Source organism: Notechis scutatus, chromosome 1, assembly GCF_049901735.1.
Source record: "Notechis scutatus isolate UNSWTSFEM ecotype Mainland chromosome 1, rNotScu1.2, whole genome shotgun sequence".
In the NCBI taxonomy this organism is placed as follows: Eukaryota; Metazoa; Chordata; class Lepidosauria; order Squamata; family Elapidae; genus Notechis; species Notechis scutatus.
The window spans coordinates 140829052-140847473 of record NC_142009.1 but is presented as its reverse complement, the minus strand read 5'-3'; the positions used below and the strand labels follow the sequence as shown (position 1 = coordinate 140847473).

Below are 18422 nucleotides of genomic sequence, written 5' to 3'. Positions count from 1 at the left end.
TTGTTTAAATTGCTGCTAATCATTGTGGTCAAATGTTAAATTCTAAAGCAAACAATAACAATTTGGCACTGCAAGGGGAAAAAATATTTCCCAGCTTTCAGATTGATAGTAGAACTTGTGAATTAGCATTTGCTGGCAAGTCCATGACCTTACACAGTTTTTAAAAAACCCTCTTGTTGATTGATAGTTTGAAGTCATCCGAGCTTAGATTTTACATTGAACTTTTAGTGCAGTTGCCAGAAAACTTACAGCATGTATAGCCTGATCATTTATCAAATTGATCTCCAGTACAGAGCCAGGAGGGGGGAGGGAAATCTTTGGTAGATGAATATTAGAAATTAAATTATTTGGGTTTCTTAAAAAATCAATTTGCAATCAAATTGATTTATTATTAGTTACTTTGATTTTTCAAAATTACAACCATGAGCAGCACAATGTAAGGAGATCTGTAACTGGATGATAACTTTCTGTTAAGGTTGAATGAATATCGTAAACAGCTTTCTTCAAAGAAACTTTTAAAAACTCTTTTCCAGGCAAGGGATTACTAAAACATAAAGAAAAGCAAACTAGGATAATAGAAAAGCAAGGGAGATTATGAAAAAAAGGTCAGCTCCTTCAGACATGAAATTGACATCAAATTCAGCCCCACAATCTAATCAATCTAATTTAGGCTATAAGATCTATCTTTTGTATTGCCTGCCTTGAAGAGTGTGTGTGTGTGTGTGTGTGTGTAGATTGATAGAAAGATACATGGTAGGTAGATTGATAGCAAGATGAATGGATTGATAGACGTATAGCCTGCTCCATTAGCAGCATTCCTTGGTTGGTTGACTGGCTGGTTGGGACTTGCTCCTGGAATTGGGAAAACAAGAGGCTCTGGAGAAGACTTCTGGGGAATGTAGTCTCCTGCGGAGGGAGTTAAATCAGAGTGGTGGGAAGTAGGATGACAGATTTGAGCAACTCAAAAGAAAGGACTAAGAGGGAGCAAAAAGAATGATGAAAAGAGGCTGGACTCCATTGAAAAGAGAGAGAGATTGCCAGCCCAAGAAAGAGCCACGGCACTATCTTGACCTAGAGACTATATCCTGGCTTTCACAAGAGGTGGACTCGATTGGCCTTTCACTGGGTGTGGGAACTAATATATAAGGTAACAGGATTAGTGAGGGTTCAAGGACCAAATATTTGGGACCTTTTAGCTTGAGCAACATTGGTTGAGCTGGTCATCTGGGATAGAAGGGCCCAATTGCCAGTGGCCCTTTTGGGAGAGGCGCTATAGATAAATTTGCTAACTTTTTGGTTAATTCCTATTCCAAAAGATTGTGTGTGTGTGTGTGTGTGAGAGAGAGAGAGAGAGAGAGGGAGAGGGAGAGGGAGGGAGGGAGGGAAAGAGAGAGAGAATATTAGCAATTAGTACAGTAACAGTTAACTCTATATTTGTCTAGCTACCTTCCTTTAAGCTGTAATATACTGAAGGATTTATCATGGTATTTTGTCATTCTGCTTAAGAACGAACGATCTATACATGCCGAATAAACATTAGCAGAATCATTAAACGTTGCTTTTTCCTCTGCACTGCCCAGTATTGACACTTTGACTCATTACATTTTCCTAAGGGTTAGTTTGCTTGACTGCAGAGGCTACTTATGAACAGCTCCTTTTATAACCTCATAAACATCAACTACTTATTTATATCCCGTAGTTTTGTCCATTACAACTTGCATATTATTGTTTTTGTTTGTGTCTCTGTTTTATACAGTTAAAAAGTTAGAGGATGTTAATGGCATATTGGGATCTAAAGTGGCAAGCTTAAAAAACAAGGAGAAGGGTAATATTAAAATGCCTTCTTGGATTTTATTGTAATCAAAGCACAGCGATCCTTGTTCCTTTTTTAAAATAAGCAACTGAAGCTTGCCCACAGCATTTATTTTTGCAAGATTATAAAATTTCCCTTAACGTATCTCTTTAAAAAAATTGGAACAGCTTTTATTTAATTTGGTTTTAGAGTTTCAGTTGCATTTTGTTTGAGTGGTGAAGTAGTGAAGTAATTTACTTTCTTTCTCTTAAGCTTGGAAACATAGATTTGGAAAGTTTATTTAAATAGCATGTTAGTGCTTCCTCTCAGAGGCTTTTAAAAATACATCATAGTACAGAGTGCTGGCTTTCCAAACAGAAGCTACTGATCAACTGTAGCTGTCAATAAGATCATGTTTAACTAGAGATTAAACAATCAATCTTTTATTGAGTTATAGACACTGTATGTGTGTGTGTATATATATATATTGGTTTAAACTTAATATACTGGGTTTATGTGGGAACTGTATTAGAACCTTTAAAATTAGTTACATTAACACTTTACATGCCACTCATAGCCTCACATTTAAAACTTTGGCTGAACCTCAACATTGTTGTTATAAGCCACCGTGAACACATTTCCTAATAAAAAGGCATGACAAAACTATGGTAAACAGTAACTAATGTGGGAAGTCATGGATGATGATGATGATTTTGATTTTTAAAAAGTCTCAAAATTGACAGTGATCAAACGCTAGACTTTGATGCTTGCACACTTTTCTACTCAATTATTTGAAGAATATGGATTGAATGTGTTACTCTAAAGCAGTCTTCTGTAGGTTGGAATCTACCAAAGAGTTTTCATTATAACTCAAATTATTACTAGGTTGGGGAAGCCTGTGCATCTTCTACAATTTATGTAATCAATGGGATTCTGTCTATATGTGAACTATATGTGAGTATCTAAAATAGAGTTTTTACTGTCTTTTCTGGATTCACTATACAAGGATAATGTTGATATACAATATTGTCTTTTTTGGTTATATGTTTAAATATGGAATAAGGAATTGTAATCTGCAATTTAGGATCTCTCAAATTCATTACATAGAAATGAATTTAATTTTTCAGAAAGCTTTTGTATTAGATACCTCAAAAATGTTGAACCTGTCTGACTAGGATCCAGATAACTGCTTCATCCAGTGTTCTCTGAACAAACAGCCAAAAATGATGGTTGGACAACTTTTGATAGTCATCTAATTCCTATCTTGGTCCAAGTAGGGCCTCTTAAGGAGAAAATATGCCAGTTTCCTTCAAGGCTATTGGAAATATTTCCTTCCTTAAAGAAGTACTAACAATCTAGTGGATGCAGAGAACTGTGCCAGTTGCTCAAAGTGACTGGAACATTTTAGAGAATACTGTATCCAGTTACTCATAGGTCATAGGCCAAAATGAATCCCAGATAATAATTGCCCTGAGCGTTGCTTGAGATTCTGCCCAAATGGGGTTACGACTGAAGCAAGCTTGATAAACTTTACCAGTCAAATGCTGAGGTAAATATCACCGTGATTTGGGAAAGTTCTTATACTGGGCTCCTTCCCAAAAGGGATTAATCACTCCTAATTATGCTCTGGACAACAGTCCCCTCCCCAATATGCACTGGGAGAGAAGTAATAAATAGTTTAGCTAAGGAGGCTTGTTTCCCCCATTAAGATACCATTGTAGTTTAGCATGTTGTAAATGCAATGGCTGATCAGCCGTACTTGAAAGCCTACAAATTCCCTATCCCTGTCAAATTTTCTTAATGTGCAGCTGTTAAATTGTTTGTGGGATACCGTATTTCTCCAACAATACGGCCTCCCCCAATAGCAAGTCCCAGCATGCTTTATAGGCATAAAATCAAATTAAGCCCCTCCTCCCAAATTAAGGCCTATATTAAACATGTGAAATGGGGGGGGAATGGCGGGGGGGCTGGCTGTTAGGAAGTACTTTTGTTGAATACCCGGATATGGTGCTGCCGTATCGGGAGACCTTCCGCCAACGTTGCTTTCCTTTCTCCCTGTGCTGCCGCAGTGTTTAAAGCAACATCACGGTGTTTGGCGCAGCCATGGGCAGTCAGCCAGGGCTCCTCCCTGCAACCGGAGCCCGGCGGAGACACTTGGTTTCAGGCGCTCCTGTCACCGCCTTCCCTTCGCCTTCGAAGGCAAAGCCAATTCTTTTAAAAATGATGCCCTACTACCGGTACAACAAAGCCTCCCCTGCCCAAAAGGGCAGCCCAACCCCACATGGGGAGGCAAATCTCCCAGGGCCGCACAGGAGCGCCCCACCCTGGGAGAAGCGCCCAGGCGCCATCCCTGCCTGGCACTGGGCAGAGTGTAAAGAGCTTCGTCTGGGGCGCCCAGCACAGCTGACAGGCGGGCCCTTCTGTCTAGCGGCGGAGCTCTCGCCAAGGCAGTAAGCGCCTCCCTGCTGGACCCTCCACTCATCCCACCAGGGCCACACCAGAGTCGTGCGGGCTGGGCAGAGCCGGGAAAGCGAGCTGCGGGTGCGCGCCCGCCTGCCAAGCGAAAGAGCCGGGCCAACCCAAGCTTTGCTTCTTTCCCAAGTCCCTCCAGCCCGAACCCAAAGGGGCCACCGGGAGAGGCTGCCCGAGGCAGTGATAGCGCCCACCCATCCGCGGACAGGGAGGCGAGGCAACAGCAGCGCTGCTTCCCTGGCCGGCAGGTCCGGCAGAGAGAGCCCGAAGCTGCCTGTCCTTTCCACCTCTCACCCAGCCTGTCCCCATCCCCACACATCTCCAAATGCGCCGGCAGCTCCAAATGCTGCAGCGGCATGGGCATCGGGCAGAGGCACTCAATCGGCGGGGCTCAGCTGGGAGGAGGACGTGGCGCAGATCGTCGCCTTGACTCCCTGTCCACGGATGGGTGGGCGCTATCACTGCCTTGGGTGGCCTCTCCCGGTGGCCCCTTCGGGTTCGGGCTGGAGGGACTTGGGAAGGAAGCCAAGCTCGGGTCGGCCCGGCTCTTTCGCTTGGCAGGCAGGCGCACACCCGCGGTTCACTTTCCCGGCTCTGCCCAGCCCGCAGGGCTCTGGCGCGGCCCTGGCGGGATGAGCGAATGATCCGGCAGGGAGGTGCTTGCTGCTTTGGCGAGAGCTCCACCACCAGGCAGGAGGGCCCACCTGTGAGCTGCGCTGGGCACCCCAGGCAAAGCTCTTCGTGCTCTGCCCAGCGCCAGGCAGGGATGGAGGCTGGGCGCTTCTCCCAGGGTGGGCCGATCCTACGCTGCGGCACTGGGAGATTCACCTCCCCACGTGGGTTGGGCTGCCCTCTCAGGCAGGGGAGTCTTTGTCGTACTGGTAGTAGGGCGTCGTTTTTAAAAGAATTGGCTTTGCCTTCAAAGGCGAAGGGAAGGCGGTGACAGGAGCGCCTGAAGCCGAGTGTCTCCGCCGGGCTCCGGTTGCAGGGAGGAGCCCTGGCTGGCTGCGCGTGGCTGTGCCAAACGCCGCAGCATTGCTCTAAACGCCGCGGCAGCATGGGGAGAAGGGAAAGCAATGGTGACGGAAGGTTTCCCGATACGAAGTGCCCCACCAATGCCGAGGTCAACATCCAAGCCGTCGCCGCCTGTCCGCCCAAGGATGCGGGGGGGGGTGGGAATTAAGTCACCCCCAAAAAGATGGCTAGCCATTTTTTCGGGGGTCAAAAAAAAAAAAGATCCGGCGTTATTTTGTGAGAAACACGGTAGGATAAAGTCATATTTAGCCTTAATTCAGCTTAATTCATGTGTCCATAAAATATAACCATTGAGTGAAAAGTTGTGTTCTTGGGTGTGGGGGGCAGCCATTTGATGGAGAATGAACACTGTAAATGTGCATTTTGTTTTCACCTTTAATATCCAAGACCTAAGACATGGAAAGCAACCGTCCATTCGCAAGATGGTGTAATAGTCAACTTGTCCCAAAGGTGCTTTTTCAAAAGGCAACTGGACTTGTTTTTCCTTGAAGATTTTTTTCAGTTCTCATCCAAGAGTTTCTTCAGTTCTGACAGCCATGCCCTAGATGACTGAGAATCTCCATAGACAACTAATAAGTTTGTGTCAGTCTTGAGGGGTAACCTAGATAGGAATCACAACCAGATAATCTGATTTTCACTTTTTTGTAAAGTTACACTGACAGAATCTTACAAGCCTGAAAGTGCAATCCTCTCTCCCTCTCCCATCTTCTTTACAACCTGATAATGTAAAGGAAGAGTCTCTTCTGAGCCTCTTGCCCTGCCCATTATCCAACTGCTGGCTATACTGTCTCTTATCTGTTTGTTCCTTAGGCAGCATCTCTTTGCCTTGTCACAAATATACAAGAATGTTTTTACTGCAGAATATGTCTGGTCTTTCAGTATAGAGAAGGAGCTTCCTGTTTATAGGACCATTTAATATACGCAGTGATTCACTTTCAAAGTTCTGCAGGCTATTCATCAACAGTGAAATATTACCACATCAGTGTGTTTTCATTTAATGTTTTAGGAACTGCCTCAGCATGGTAGTGGTACTCATCTTAATGGTTTAGCCTTTGCTGCTCAGTTTGACTCTTCAGGAACTTTAAAGGACATTTGAAAGCATAAACACCCGTAATAATTCATATAATAATAATTGCTAGAGATGCCACACTAAAAAGTCAACAACATGTGAAGGCTTGTAAGTTCTTTACCCTGATTTATCCCATTAACTTACTGAAATTTAGGGGTATACAAAACAATTCAACTTCAGGGTGTTTTATACTGGAACCATCTCCCAGTTCTAATTTGAAGTGGGTTCCAGAAGTGTTCTAAACGTGAAAAGAGCCTTTGCATCAAAATGAAAACATCTTGCAAAAACCATTTGTAGAATGATTGAAATAACCCATTCTGAGCTTAAACATTATGAATTCAAAACATTTTGCACACATCTACTAGAATTGTATAACTGCCTTTGTACATATAACACTTGCCTTAGGGTTGTCAGCAAGAGTAGAATTAAGTTGAAGACTGCATAAATCAGTTTGTGTGATTTAAGGATAGTAGGTAAAATAGGAAGGTATCCCAAGATAACAAGAAAATTACTTTTCTTGTATAAATTAAAAGACAAGCATAGAAGCTTACTCCTCTGGGATAATTCCCTTGAACATATTTTATTTTGGAATCAGTGCAAATAATACTGAAACATGGCAGTTTTAAAATATGTTTGTTTTTGATTTGTTTCAAACATTCTTTTACTTCCTAAATGACATACATATTCACCAATTTTAATCATATTCATTTATTCATTCATAGGGGGTGCGGTAGCCTAGCGGTTAAGACGCTGGGCTTGTTGACTGAAAGACTATGAGTTCAAGACTCAAGTACTCAGTGATGGGATTAGTTCCCACCCTTACCCTGGCTCCTGCCAATCCAGCAGTTTGAAAGCATGCAAACGCGCAATGGCCTCCCAAGTAGGAAGTCCCAGCAGTTTTATAGATGATGATAAGCCCCCAATTAAGGCCATATAAAATAGCAAATGGGGGGGGGGGGGGGGGGGTTTTGGTGGGGGGTGGTGGGGGTGCGGTCGGGTCCCCCCACAAAGGGTCGCCGGGAGAGATAGTCACTGCCAGACATGCGGAAAGGGGGGGGGGGATAGACCTTTTTTTGGGGGGGGTGATAAATAAATACCTTTTGGGGGAAAAAAAATTGGGGGGGGGTATGCCACCATGGAACCATCTTTGGACAACGCTGGCTCCCTTGGCTAGGAAACAGAGATTAGCTCCGCCCCCTAGAGTCAGATATGACTGGACAGGAGGGAAACATTACCTTTTTACTTTTCATTAATTTATATCATGCCTTTATTATTTTCACAAGTAACTCCAGGCAGCAAACGTATCAATATACCTTTTTCCTCCTATTTTCTCCACAACAACTCTGTGAGGTGAGTTGGGCTGAGAGAGAGTAACAAGGTCACCCAGCTCTTGTTATCCCTCTATATCAGGGGTGTCAAACTCATGGCATCATATTGTATCACAACTTTTTTCCCCTTGGCTAAACCAAGTGAGGGTGTGATGCATCCAGCCTGCGGGCCATGAGTTTGACACCCCTGCTCTAAGTATTTGTGTGCAAATATACCAAGTTTTTGCCCCCTTGCTTTATGCTACTGTAACTATAATGTTCATTTTGATATGGTTCTATTTAAAATCACATTCTCTATATTAAACAGCGCATCATGTTTACCAGTTTCATTTTAGGTAATTTAATTTGTAAAAACAAGTTTGCCGATCCTACTTTAAAAGTAATATTTCTTCTCCATTCCGTTCCCCGTAAATGCCCCATCCAAGAATATGGATTGGAACACTTTTCTTTCTTTGTTCAAATCTTGTATTTGAAAGGTCTTTTATTGTCCACATTCCTCTTAGTTTGAGTCTAGGTGTGTCCGTGCGTGTGTGTGCATATTGTTTATGGATATTTTCAGCCTTTCACTCCATGACATAAGTTGCTGTGTAGCTGATACCATCACCCATACTGTAATTGGATGCAGATGATATCCTAAGTAGGGAGGGCTGAAAGATATTCCTTTATGAATTTGAAGCTTGTGGAAAAGAAACATTTATATCTTCTGGTGTCTCAGTTTTAGAGGGTTATGTCACAGTTCACTGAGATGAGCAATACTGTGGTTTTCAATTTATATTCTTAACTCCCTCCTTGAGCAATAACAACATGCATTACCTCGAAGACAGCAAGCTAGAGATTTGAAATGGCATTTTGTTTGGAGAGAAGATCAATTCATACGTCCCAATTCATAGTCCAGTGGTAGGACTTGAAGGGTATGTAAGATGTCAGAAAGATGCTTGGTGACCTCTGGGGCTAAATGAGTAAGAGAAGGGGGCTTCAACTAATTTGATATTCTGAACATTAGTGGCTGCCACACATATGCTGAAGAATACAAAACAAACTTTTTCCTATGCACTAATCTTTACAGAAAATTAAAACTGTGGATAGTATCCTAACTGCAATGCCTTGTGTGATCTCTTTTCTTGCTCTAGGTGTAGAAACACATTGATATCTTTGCACTTGTGATTTAAAAGTATTAGTTCAGTTTCACCGTGATACTTTTAGCCTTTTCCTCCCCCCCACCCCTTTCCTTTAGGGTGCATCCTTGTGACTTTTTTTCCCCTCAGTACAACATTTCCTCTATTTTAGGAGTTCTCCAACATAACAAATATTTTATGAGTTCCATTTTATTCTGCACATATTAAATAAGTAGGATGACAGTATACAACCATGACATAACCTTTTTTTTTTTTGAACACATCATTTGAAGATGGGGTAGTCCACTATGTCCATATTTTTACAACCATGACATAACCTTTTTTTAAAAAATTTTGAACACATCATTTGAAGATGGGGTAGTCCACTATGTCCATATTTTTAAAGACTGTCCACAATTTGTTGTAGTCAATCAAAGGCCTTCTTATGCACAGCAAAGCAAAAAAAAAAAGCAATTCTTTTTCTTCTTCTGTTGCCCATCAGCCATTTGAAATGTGACCGTAGGTGCCTGTTCCCTTTCTGAGACTAGTTTCTGCTTCTTTAAAAAGTTGAGAAACATTTACTTTATTTTAACTAGATTACTTTTTAGGATCAGGGCAGAAAAACCAATATACATACTCTGGGTACATGAAGATACTACTTTCTATACCTTTATTTTGATCATTTCATGTGATTGTTGAATGAATAAGATGAAAGAAAGGCATGAGAAATGATCATACCCCAAAATATCTTAAGTTTGTGTTACTTGAGAGTTTCATATAATTCAGGACAATACTTTTTATAGGATGAATTAGCTGTTCAGCTTACAACACAATACTTGGCTATGGACTGGATGAAAAAAATAACTGGAGCAACTTGGTCTAAAAATAGGCCTTCATCTGAAAACAGTGCTTTGGCCTAAGGCCTTTGCTACAAAACTTTTTATTTTCCATTACCTGTATAATAAGTGAAAAAATAAAATAAAACTGTTATTGGCAAAAGATTGCTTTCATCTTTTTTTTATTTTGAGGAGGTAAAGAAGAGGGGGCATACCATTTATTTCTGTCTTTCTCGTTCTCCTTTCCGCCTCTTCCATTTTTAATTTAATAGCATAAATCATGGCAGGATGTTTTTAAGGTCAGTTTACCAACAGTATTAATTGGCTTTCTCAAAGCTTTTTCTGTGGCCATCCCTGGTTTAATTTGTTTAAGATTTGAACAAAAGGCTAAACATTGAACATTAAACAATAAACAGTAGAAGATCCTGTTTTCTTGAAGCAATTATCATTTTATACCCAACAATTACTTTTTTGTGGCATTTTTTTAAAAACAACTAATTATGCAGGGACCGTATGAGAGCACACTCAATAAGTGGTTCTTCATGTTCTCAGCATGATGCCAAGCACGTTACCATAGACAACCCTGTGCAACATAGCCTCTGAGAAACTCTTAAATAGTGAATGTCATCTCGCCTTGACTGTCTCATCTGAGCAACCTAGGAAGAGGAATACTAAACAGAAACAGGTTCTCTTTGTTTTTTTTCCCTCTTTCTCCCTTTCATTGTTGACTGGATTTGAACCTGGATCTTAGTTTGACTTTCTGCTATTTATACCACACCAGATGTAGTCTGTTAAAGTGAAATGAAGGTTTGCCATAGAAGAGAATATTTGAATGAGATTTGCACAAGCATTTTTTTCCTTCCATTAAACTTTTATTTCATGGAGGAAATGATACAGAGTAGAAGAATGCATTTGAAATTATATTATACTCATGGTTTTGGAGTAAATGTCTCAAAAACCATGAATATTTTATGTTATTTATTAGATTTATATAGCTTCCCGTTTCACATTTTGGTTTGTCCATGATGATGACACATTGCAACATTGGGCATATGCATCCCTTGGAGGTTGAACATTTTTTCAAAAAACAAGAAATGTAGATTCTGGGCATGAGAAAATTGGCCACCCTTTCTTTAAAAACAGATGATTCTCAACTAGGTGGATATCATAGGTGGCATTCAAAAGTAGACTAAGTCAACTTTTCAGGTGTTTAAGATTCACCGTAAATAATAAACATAATATTGGGATGCTTATAAATATGTTTATGACTTTCCTAGAAAAAATTCCTTATCTTGTTTAATATGAAAGAAAGTTCTTTAGTGAAGTGTTGGAACAGGACATAAAAGGCAAAAGGTTGAGAAACCATTTAAGGTGCTAAATAATAGCAACATTTTCCAAACTTTGAAGGGCTGAAACATACTAATTCTCTGAATAAAATAAAACTTCTAAAATTGTGGGATTCCATTTCCTTAATAGAATGTGACTTAAGAAGCAAATGGTTAAGAGTCGTTATTGTGAAGGTAGTCCAGCAACATAATTCTTGCTCACTGTTACCTGAAAAAAAATAATAATAATTCAGCTGCCTTTTGGTTTCAGGATTCAGTTGAAGATGCTGCCATTTTGTGAGTTTTTCTAGTCTTTAAGATCAGCATCCATGGCTTGTTTTCTGTTCCTACAGGAAAAATAGAGATTGGGGATATCACAACAGGGTGGTTTTTATGGTAATTCTACATATTTCTTTTGTCTTCCTCCAAGAATTCAGAATGTTCCCTTCTTCTAACCTTATGGAAAATGTTAAAAGCTTTTATATTATTTTTGGTTAAGTTTACTGTATTGTGCATTTAAATAAGTTTTAATTAGTGTTACTATTTTATTGGTAATGTTCTATTTATTACAAGTAATTGAACAACATAAAAATAATTATCACTAAAAGAAGGTCTATGAGTATTCTTGGTAATTTCTGGATTGTTTTTGAAAGCAGTTATAAAGAGCTACAGTTGAATGCAATGAATCATCTTCAAAGGAAAGGATATAATTTTATTATTATTATTTTTTGGGTTGTTTATAGAGATGCCTTTGAATGACACCGATGATGTTTTTGGGCTTCAAGGACAAGCTGAACACAAGTTGAAATTCCTCCGAAAGTATGTGCCAAAAGATGTCAAGCTCGTACTTATTGGACACTCAATTGGCTCTTATTTTATTCTTAAAATTATGAAGCATTCACCAGAACTGGAGGTATGTCAGAGATATAAACTTATTCAACTTTTTCTTTCTCCAATTCCTCCCTTCCTAAACTGATCATGTTTGTATAACAACCTTAATTCTCAGTCACAGAAGATGACCCTAACAGGAAAGGGATAATACACTTGGCAAACAACAATAACAATAACAACAATAACAACAACAACAACAACAATAATAATAGTAATAGTAGTTGTTGTTTCTGTCTGGGAGATCTTTTTTTCTAAACTTTCTTTGTATCTGTGCTATGGAGGATATAATCATCTGCAGTCCCGGAGACCATGATTCCTTCACCAAAATTGGTTCAAAACATTATTAAACTTTTGAATATGCATTGCTTTTTAACTAAGACTTCCTGGTAGGACTGGAACTTGGCAAGTTGATGATGAAGAATAGGGAAACTAGAATATTCCAACTTCGTCCATCTGAAGGAAGACTCACAGATTGTAGAGAAGGGATTTCACCAAGCATCACAGTAATGGGAAAGTCATACCATCTTAGAGGCAAGGAATCTAGTGGCTTCCCCAAAGAGTAAGAGATGTGTGGTGGTGATGGGTGACTCCCTATTGAGAAGAAGAATTAGCAGCCTGCAGATCAGACATCCTATCAAAACAGTATGCTGTCCCCTAGGTATGAAGATACAAGATGTGATCCAGATAATCAATTATATTAACCATTATTTCATGCTGAAATAAGTGACGCTGCCAGAGACAGCTTTGGAAGATTATGTGTCTTTCAAGTCTTTGAGCAAAATAGATTGCGGCACAGGTGGTGTTTTCATACAAATTTGCAATCTGGAAGATATCTTGCTAAGGTTATCTGGAGAGCTTTAAACTAAATTTGAATGGGTTCAATGTCATCCTTTCAATATAGACCAGACTAGGAAACCAAAGTCAGGCAGGTTAACACTACTTTTTATTATAAAGATATAGAAATAGAATCATGAAAACCTGAATGCATATCATCTATCTATCTATCTATCTATCTATCTATCTATCTATCTATCTATCTATCTATCTATCTATCTATCTATCTATCTCTATCTCCCTCCCTCCCTCCCTTTCTCTCTCTCTCTCTCTCTTTCTCTCTCTTTCTCTCTCTCTCTCTCTCACACACACACACACACACTCACACTCACTCTGTAAGACCTAGGGAAGATCATGTCTAAGACATTTTTCCAGATTACAGTTCTACTCCCAGATTCCGATTTCTTTTATCTGACCATTGTCTTGGTAGCAGCTTTTCCTCCTGTCCTCCTAGGCCAGTGCTTCTTAAAGTATGGTCCTAAGACCTGCCCCAGTACCTGGGGATCCACAAAATCAAATTATTTGCCAGTCTCTGTTGAAAAATAAGGCACTATTAAAATCCAATCAAACAATTGTGAGAAGCAGCAGCGAATGCATCCATTTTTAATTTTTAATATGGAAAATATGCGTAAATAAAATCCATACAAACAAAGCACTTCTGGGATTGTCGGCAATTTTTAAAAGCAGGAAGGGGTCCTGAGCGCAAATGTTTAAGTTATGTTTAAGTTAAGCTTAGGCCATTCCCTCTGCCTATTACAGAAGAGGACTACAACCTGGAATGGAGATAGACTTTCAAGATCATGGGAAGGGATAGTCCCAGTCTATTTTGTACTGGTCAGACCACTCTTAAAAATCTGTGTTCTGTTCTGGAGGCCACAATCAGAAAGGACACTGAGAAACAGAAAAGAGAGCAGAGAACAGCAAAAAAGATGGTGGGAGGCTTGGAAGCCAAATCTTACAAAGAGTGGGTAAAGGAACTTGGTGTAGTTAGCCTAAAGAAGAGAAGGCTAAAGGGTGGGATGATAACAATCTTCCAATACATGAAGGGATACCACAGAGAAGAGGGTATTAATTTATTTTCCAGAGTACTAAAAGCTAATACAGAACTCAAAGATAGAAGGTTTACAGTGAGTAATCCATGCTTGAATTAAGGAGGAATTTCCTAACTGTGAGATCAGTTAAGCCAGGAGTCTCCAACCTTGGCAACTTTAAGACTTGTGGACTTCACTCCCAGAGTTCCTCAGTCAGCTTTGCTGGCTGAGGAACCAGAAGTTCTTAAAGTTGCCAAGGTTGGAGACCCCTGAGTTAAGCAATATAACAGCATGCCTCTTCCAGCTGTAGGTGCTCCCTTACTGGAATTTCCAAGGGAAAAAAATGGGACAGCTATTTGTCAGAGATTCCAGTTCTAGGCAGGGGATTGGGCTTGAAGACTTCCATACTTTTTTTCCCAATTTGATTCTATTTTTTTTTAGGATATTGTACAACACATGTCTCCCAGGAAGATATTTTACAAATTCTTTTGCAAAACAGATGGAACTAGAGTGGAGGCAAGGTGGAATATAAATAATTTGAGAAGAAAGGATATAGTGTAGGTATTAGAGTGTAGGTACTATTAGTCACACATTCCTGTCAATGGCTCATGATTATTCATTAAAATAGTGCCATCTTATTTTTTCTGTTGGCTTTAGAAAATACTTTACTAATTGTATAACATTATAAAATTAAGTATTTAAGTGTAAAAGCGTGTATGGATTTATTCCTGTAAATTGTTCTCCTTTGACTGAAAGTTTCCTTTTCTTAAGCTGAAACTACAAATCTATAGAACACACATTAACCTATACTTCACACCCAGGAATTAACATGGCTAACATCAAGTTCAGATACAAACTTCTCCCTTTTTATTTCTTTATTTTCCAGGAGGAAAATATTGTATTTGTATTGTATTGTATTTCTTATTGTATTGTATTTGTAATTTATGTTATTCTAATACTAAGGTAATATAATTCTAATACTAAGGGATCTAGGGAAAACAGCTTATTTTACTCTAATAGTTACCTGGTTTCAATTATATTTGATTGGTTGAATTGCCTTCCCCCTACACATGGCCCCAAAGATGTTGCTGGTACAGTAATGATTTATCAGTGAGTTGAAACTATAGATATCCTTAGGATGATTTGAGAGCACAATGTGCTTGAAGTTAAATTATGACAAGCTGCATTTAAGATAGTTTCAACAATAGAAAATATTTGTATAAGCCAGTTTGTTGCACGACCTCTGCCCAAAGTAAGTAAACCTCTATATTTTATGATATGAAGTGTGATAATAAGAAACTTGTGTTTCCATCTCTTCTCCTGTTTTTATTGGAATATTTAATTTTCAGGAGAATTCAAGTCCACAAGTGTAGTTTAGTAGCTGGCTGTGCATCTGTGTGTGTTTATGGCTACTTTCTGTACTTGCTATGGGATTCTGGTTTTTTATTTAAAATGTACAGTTGTCTCGATGGTTTTTCAATGCAATGCTTTGAACTACTTGGTTGTTATTTTTGTAGTTCCCTATTATTTGTTTTCATTCTAAGTGCGTCTATTAAAAATTTATTTAAAATTATTTTTAAAAACTCTGGAAAACCAGGATGCATCTTTGGGCTGGGTGGAAGGAATCTGGACCAGGATTCAAAATGAATGCCCTGGAAGTTGTGATCACACAGTTGACCCTGTCTGTCTGTCTATCTCCCTCTCCCTCCCTCCCTCTCTCCCCCCCCTCTCTCTCTCTCTCTCACACACACACACACACACACAGTGTGTGTGTGTGATGACCCAGAGTGTAACACAAACGTAACAAAAGCCAAAATGTAAATAAATGTCCTTTAATGCCTCCAACTTGGCCCCTCTGTTCAGTAATTCTCAGTTGGAGATAAAACATACTCAAAAATAGTCTTCAAAAGAAAACAATACAGTCTGAATTTAATGAGCAGATAGAGGTGAAAATAAAAACCAAACAAACTACAATGATGAAATTTCCACAACGGGACAGGAGAAGTATTTACCAAATTCAAGGAGATAACAAGGCAGAGTCTGTTGGAAGGATGCCATCCAAGACAACCTCAAACCAAAATAAAACACACTTTGTTTCCAGCATTTGCCAGAATGCAGGTCCAAACTCTTATGCAGTTCTCACACCTGCAGCCCATGAAGAGGATCAAGGCCCTCTCCTCCCGAGTAGACCATGTCTCTCCCTTATCCTCTCCTCCTTGCGTGCCCTAGGATGGATAGGGAATGGGCCTGGGTCCTCCTCTGCCTGCTCAGCCAGCCTCTGCCCTTCCCCAGCCTCCTCCACAACCTCCGGAGCCACACTTCCACTCCCTTTCGGCTGTTCCTCCTCTCCCTCAGAGTCAGTTTCCACCAGGGGCATGACACACTAACCTGATGTTTACATTGTTTTGAACTAAGCAGGCACACCAAGTAAACAGCATGCCTAGCTTCAGTTATATGAACATTTTCCTTCAGGTTTGCAGCTTGGAGATGCACAACTGGAGTCAAAGTAGATGGTAACTTGTACCTAGAAGCTCTCCTGAGTTCAAGAAAAACTTGTATTTGCTTGAACATTTAACATATTTTTTTTTTATGTACAGAAGGCATGTGTTATTTTATTGCTTTAGCCTGAGGGGAGGCAAAAGAAGAGGGAGAGAGAAGGGAAATAATACCATTTAACTGGGATGATATATAAGACATCTGGCTTCAGCTGGGAGTTGGATTTAGATGGCATCCAAAGTCTTTCCCATTTTTGTGATTCTATGTTCTGTCTTCCGTTATACTGATAGAGAACCAACTTATAAGCAGAAAGCGAACACAAAATCAATCACACTGCACTGTAAATCTGTGTTTGCCTTGCTTTCCAGAAGTGAAGGGTTGTTGTTTTTTTTTTACTGCTCTCCATGTTTGATAAATCCCTAATTCTTCATATAGCAACGAACTTCCAAACTTCTGATAATTCAAAAAATACCCTCAGGTATTTAAATTGAATGGATTTTTGTAACACTAGTATAGCAGATTTTATAATAGTGGGTCATACAGTAACAATTAATAAATAGTTTAGTCTAGAGCAGAGGTCTTCAAACTTGACAGCTTTAAGACTTGTGGACTTCAACTCCCAGAATTCCTCCTCCAGTCATGTTAGCTCAGGAATTCTGGGAGATGAAGTCCACAAGTCTTAAACTTGCCAAGTTTGAAGACCGTTGGCCTAGGGTCTTGTTACCTGGACTCAAATGCAGAAGCAATTGACCTAAAAAGTTTACTAAGATTCCATTATGGTTTGGCATGTTGTAAAACGCAGTGATTTGATGTAGCTGATCAGCACTTCTGAAGGATTATAGATTCCTGACCTCATTTTGCCTCATTCTGCAGCTTTCAAACATTGGGGTGCAGAGTGGAGGGGGGGTATGATAAAATGGTATTTAGCACTTAACCTTAACTCAGTCAGCTCTTGTGCATCACTTGGAAAGTAGTGTTTTTGGAGGAAAACAAATAGAGATGTCATTTACTGTATAAATGACATCTCTATTATTTTTGGACAATTCTATAAGCTGAGGCCAAGCTAGCTTCCCCATCTCCTTTGCTATCCACTGTGCCTGTCTTGTAGCATCTGTTGCTTCATTCCACACTGTTCTGAAGGGTGTCTAAACCCTGCAGAAAGAGTTGAGAAAGAATGAGAACATAGATGGAAGAAGATGCCTGTGAAAGTTGCATCCTTTCTTTTGCTAGAGTGAGCTAAATGTGGTTACTAAATGCCTTATCGCATATATAGCTCGATACGCAGCTTCGGGCTCATTTGGATTCCTGTTTCCATACAGGTTTGCATGAGTATGGTGTGCATTTTCTGTTTTATTCTTTTCTTTGCTACTAATTAATATTATTTATTTTATACTGTCACCATGGGAAATAGATAAGGCTGACTCAAAGGCATATGCACTGATTTTCCATTTGCCTTCCTGCCAAATATTGCACTTTTACATTTTTTTCAGAGGGTTTGCATTTGCTGTTTCCAGTGCTGCTGAGTAGTCATACATTGAAAACAGTTACACGGACACTAATTTATTGCTTGAATAGACTCTAATTTGCAATCTGATTACTTTTTTCCTCTCTTAAGAGACTCCCAAAGAATATCTTTCTCTAATTCCTTTTTCTTCAAGGAGTATCAAATTTGGTCTTATTGCATCTGACTGGCGGCAGATGCTAAGAAATTGGTTTCCATTCCTTTTGTTGCTTAGTCAGATTGTAAGCCTCACTAAAAATATGTTAACATTTTACATAGCAAGATGCTCATGTTATTTTTACCCTGACTGAAAAGCTAGAAAAGTTGCACTGGGTTTAAGCCAATGAACTTAATATGTACAACAATTGTATACATGATAAAAACATTATTTTAAAAAATAGGCAGGTATGGGTTTCTGGATTCAATCTGGGTTAGTCGCTGGGATCATAAGTTTTGTCTTCTGAGCTTTCGGCCTCTGGTCCCGGCGATTGACCCAGATTGGATCCTTCAACATTATTCTGGCACACATGTATTTGCCTTCATTCGTGAGGTATGAGTTTCCATGTATTTATTTATTTGATTATTTATTTATTTAATTTATATGCTGCCCATCTCACTGTCTAAAGCAGAAGTGTCAAACTCAATTTCATTGAGGGCCGCATCAGGGTTGTGTTTGATCTCAGGGGCCAGGATGGGC

General features: G+C 39.6%; 1 protein-coding gene across 3 annotated transcripts in view; it reads left to right on the top strand.

Moving 5' to 3' along the window:
• LDAH (lipid droplet associated hydrolase) overlaps positions 1 to 18422 on the top strand; it is a 105257-nt gene that overhangs the window by 14823 nt on the left and 72012 nt on the right. For all 3 annotated transcript variants that reach the window (XM_026675548.2, XM_026675546.2, XM_087947324.1), the window contains one exon: positions 11716 to 11885. In XM_026675548.2, coding sequence (XP_026531333.2) covers positions 11716 to 11885 — 170 coding nt within the window. The remainder of the gene's footprint in view (positions 1 to 11715; positions 11886 to 18422) is intronic.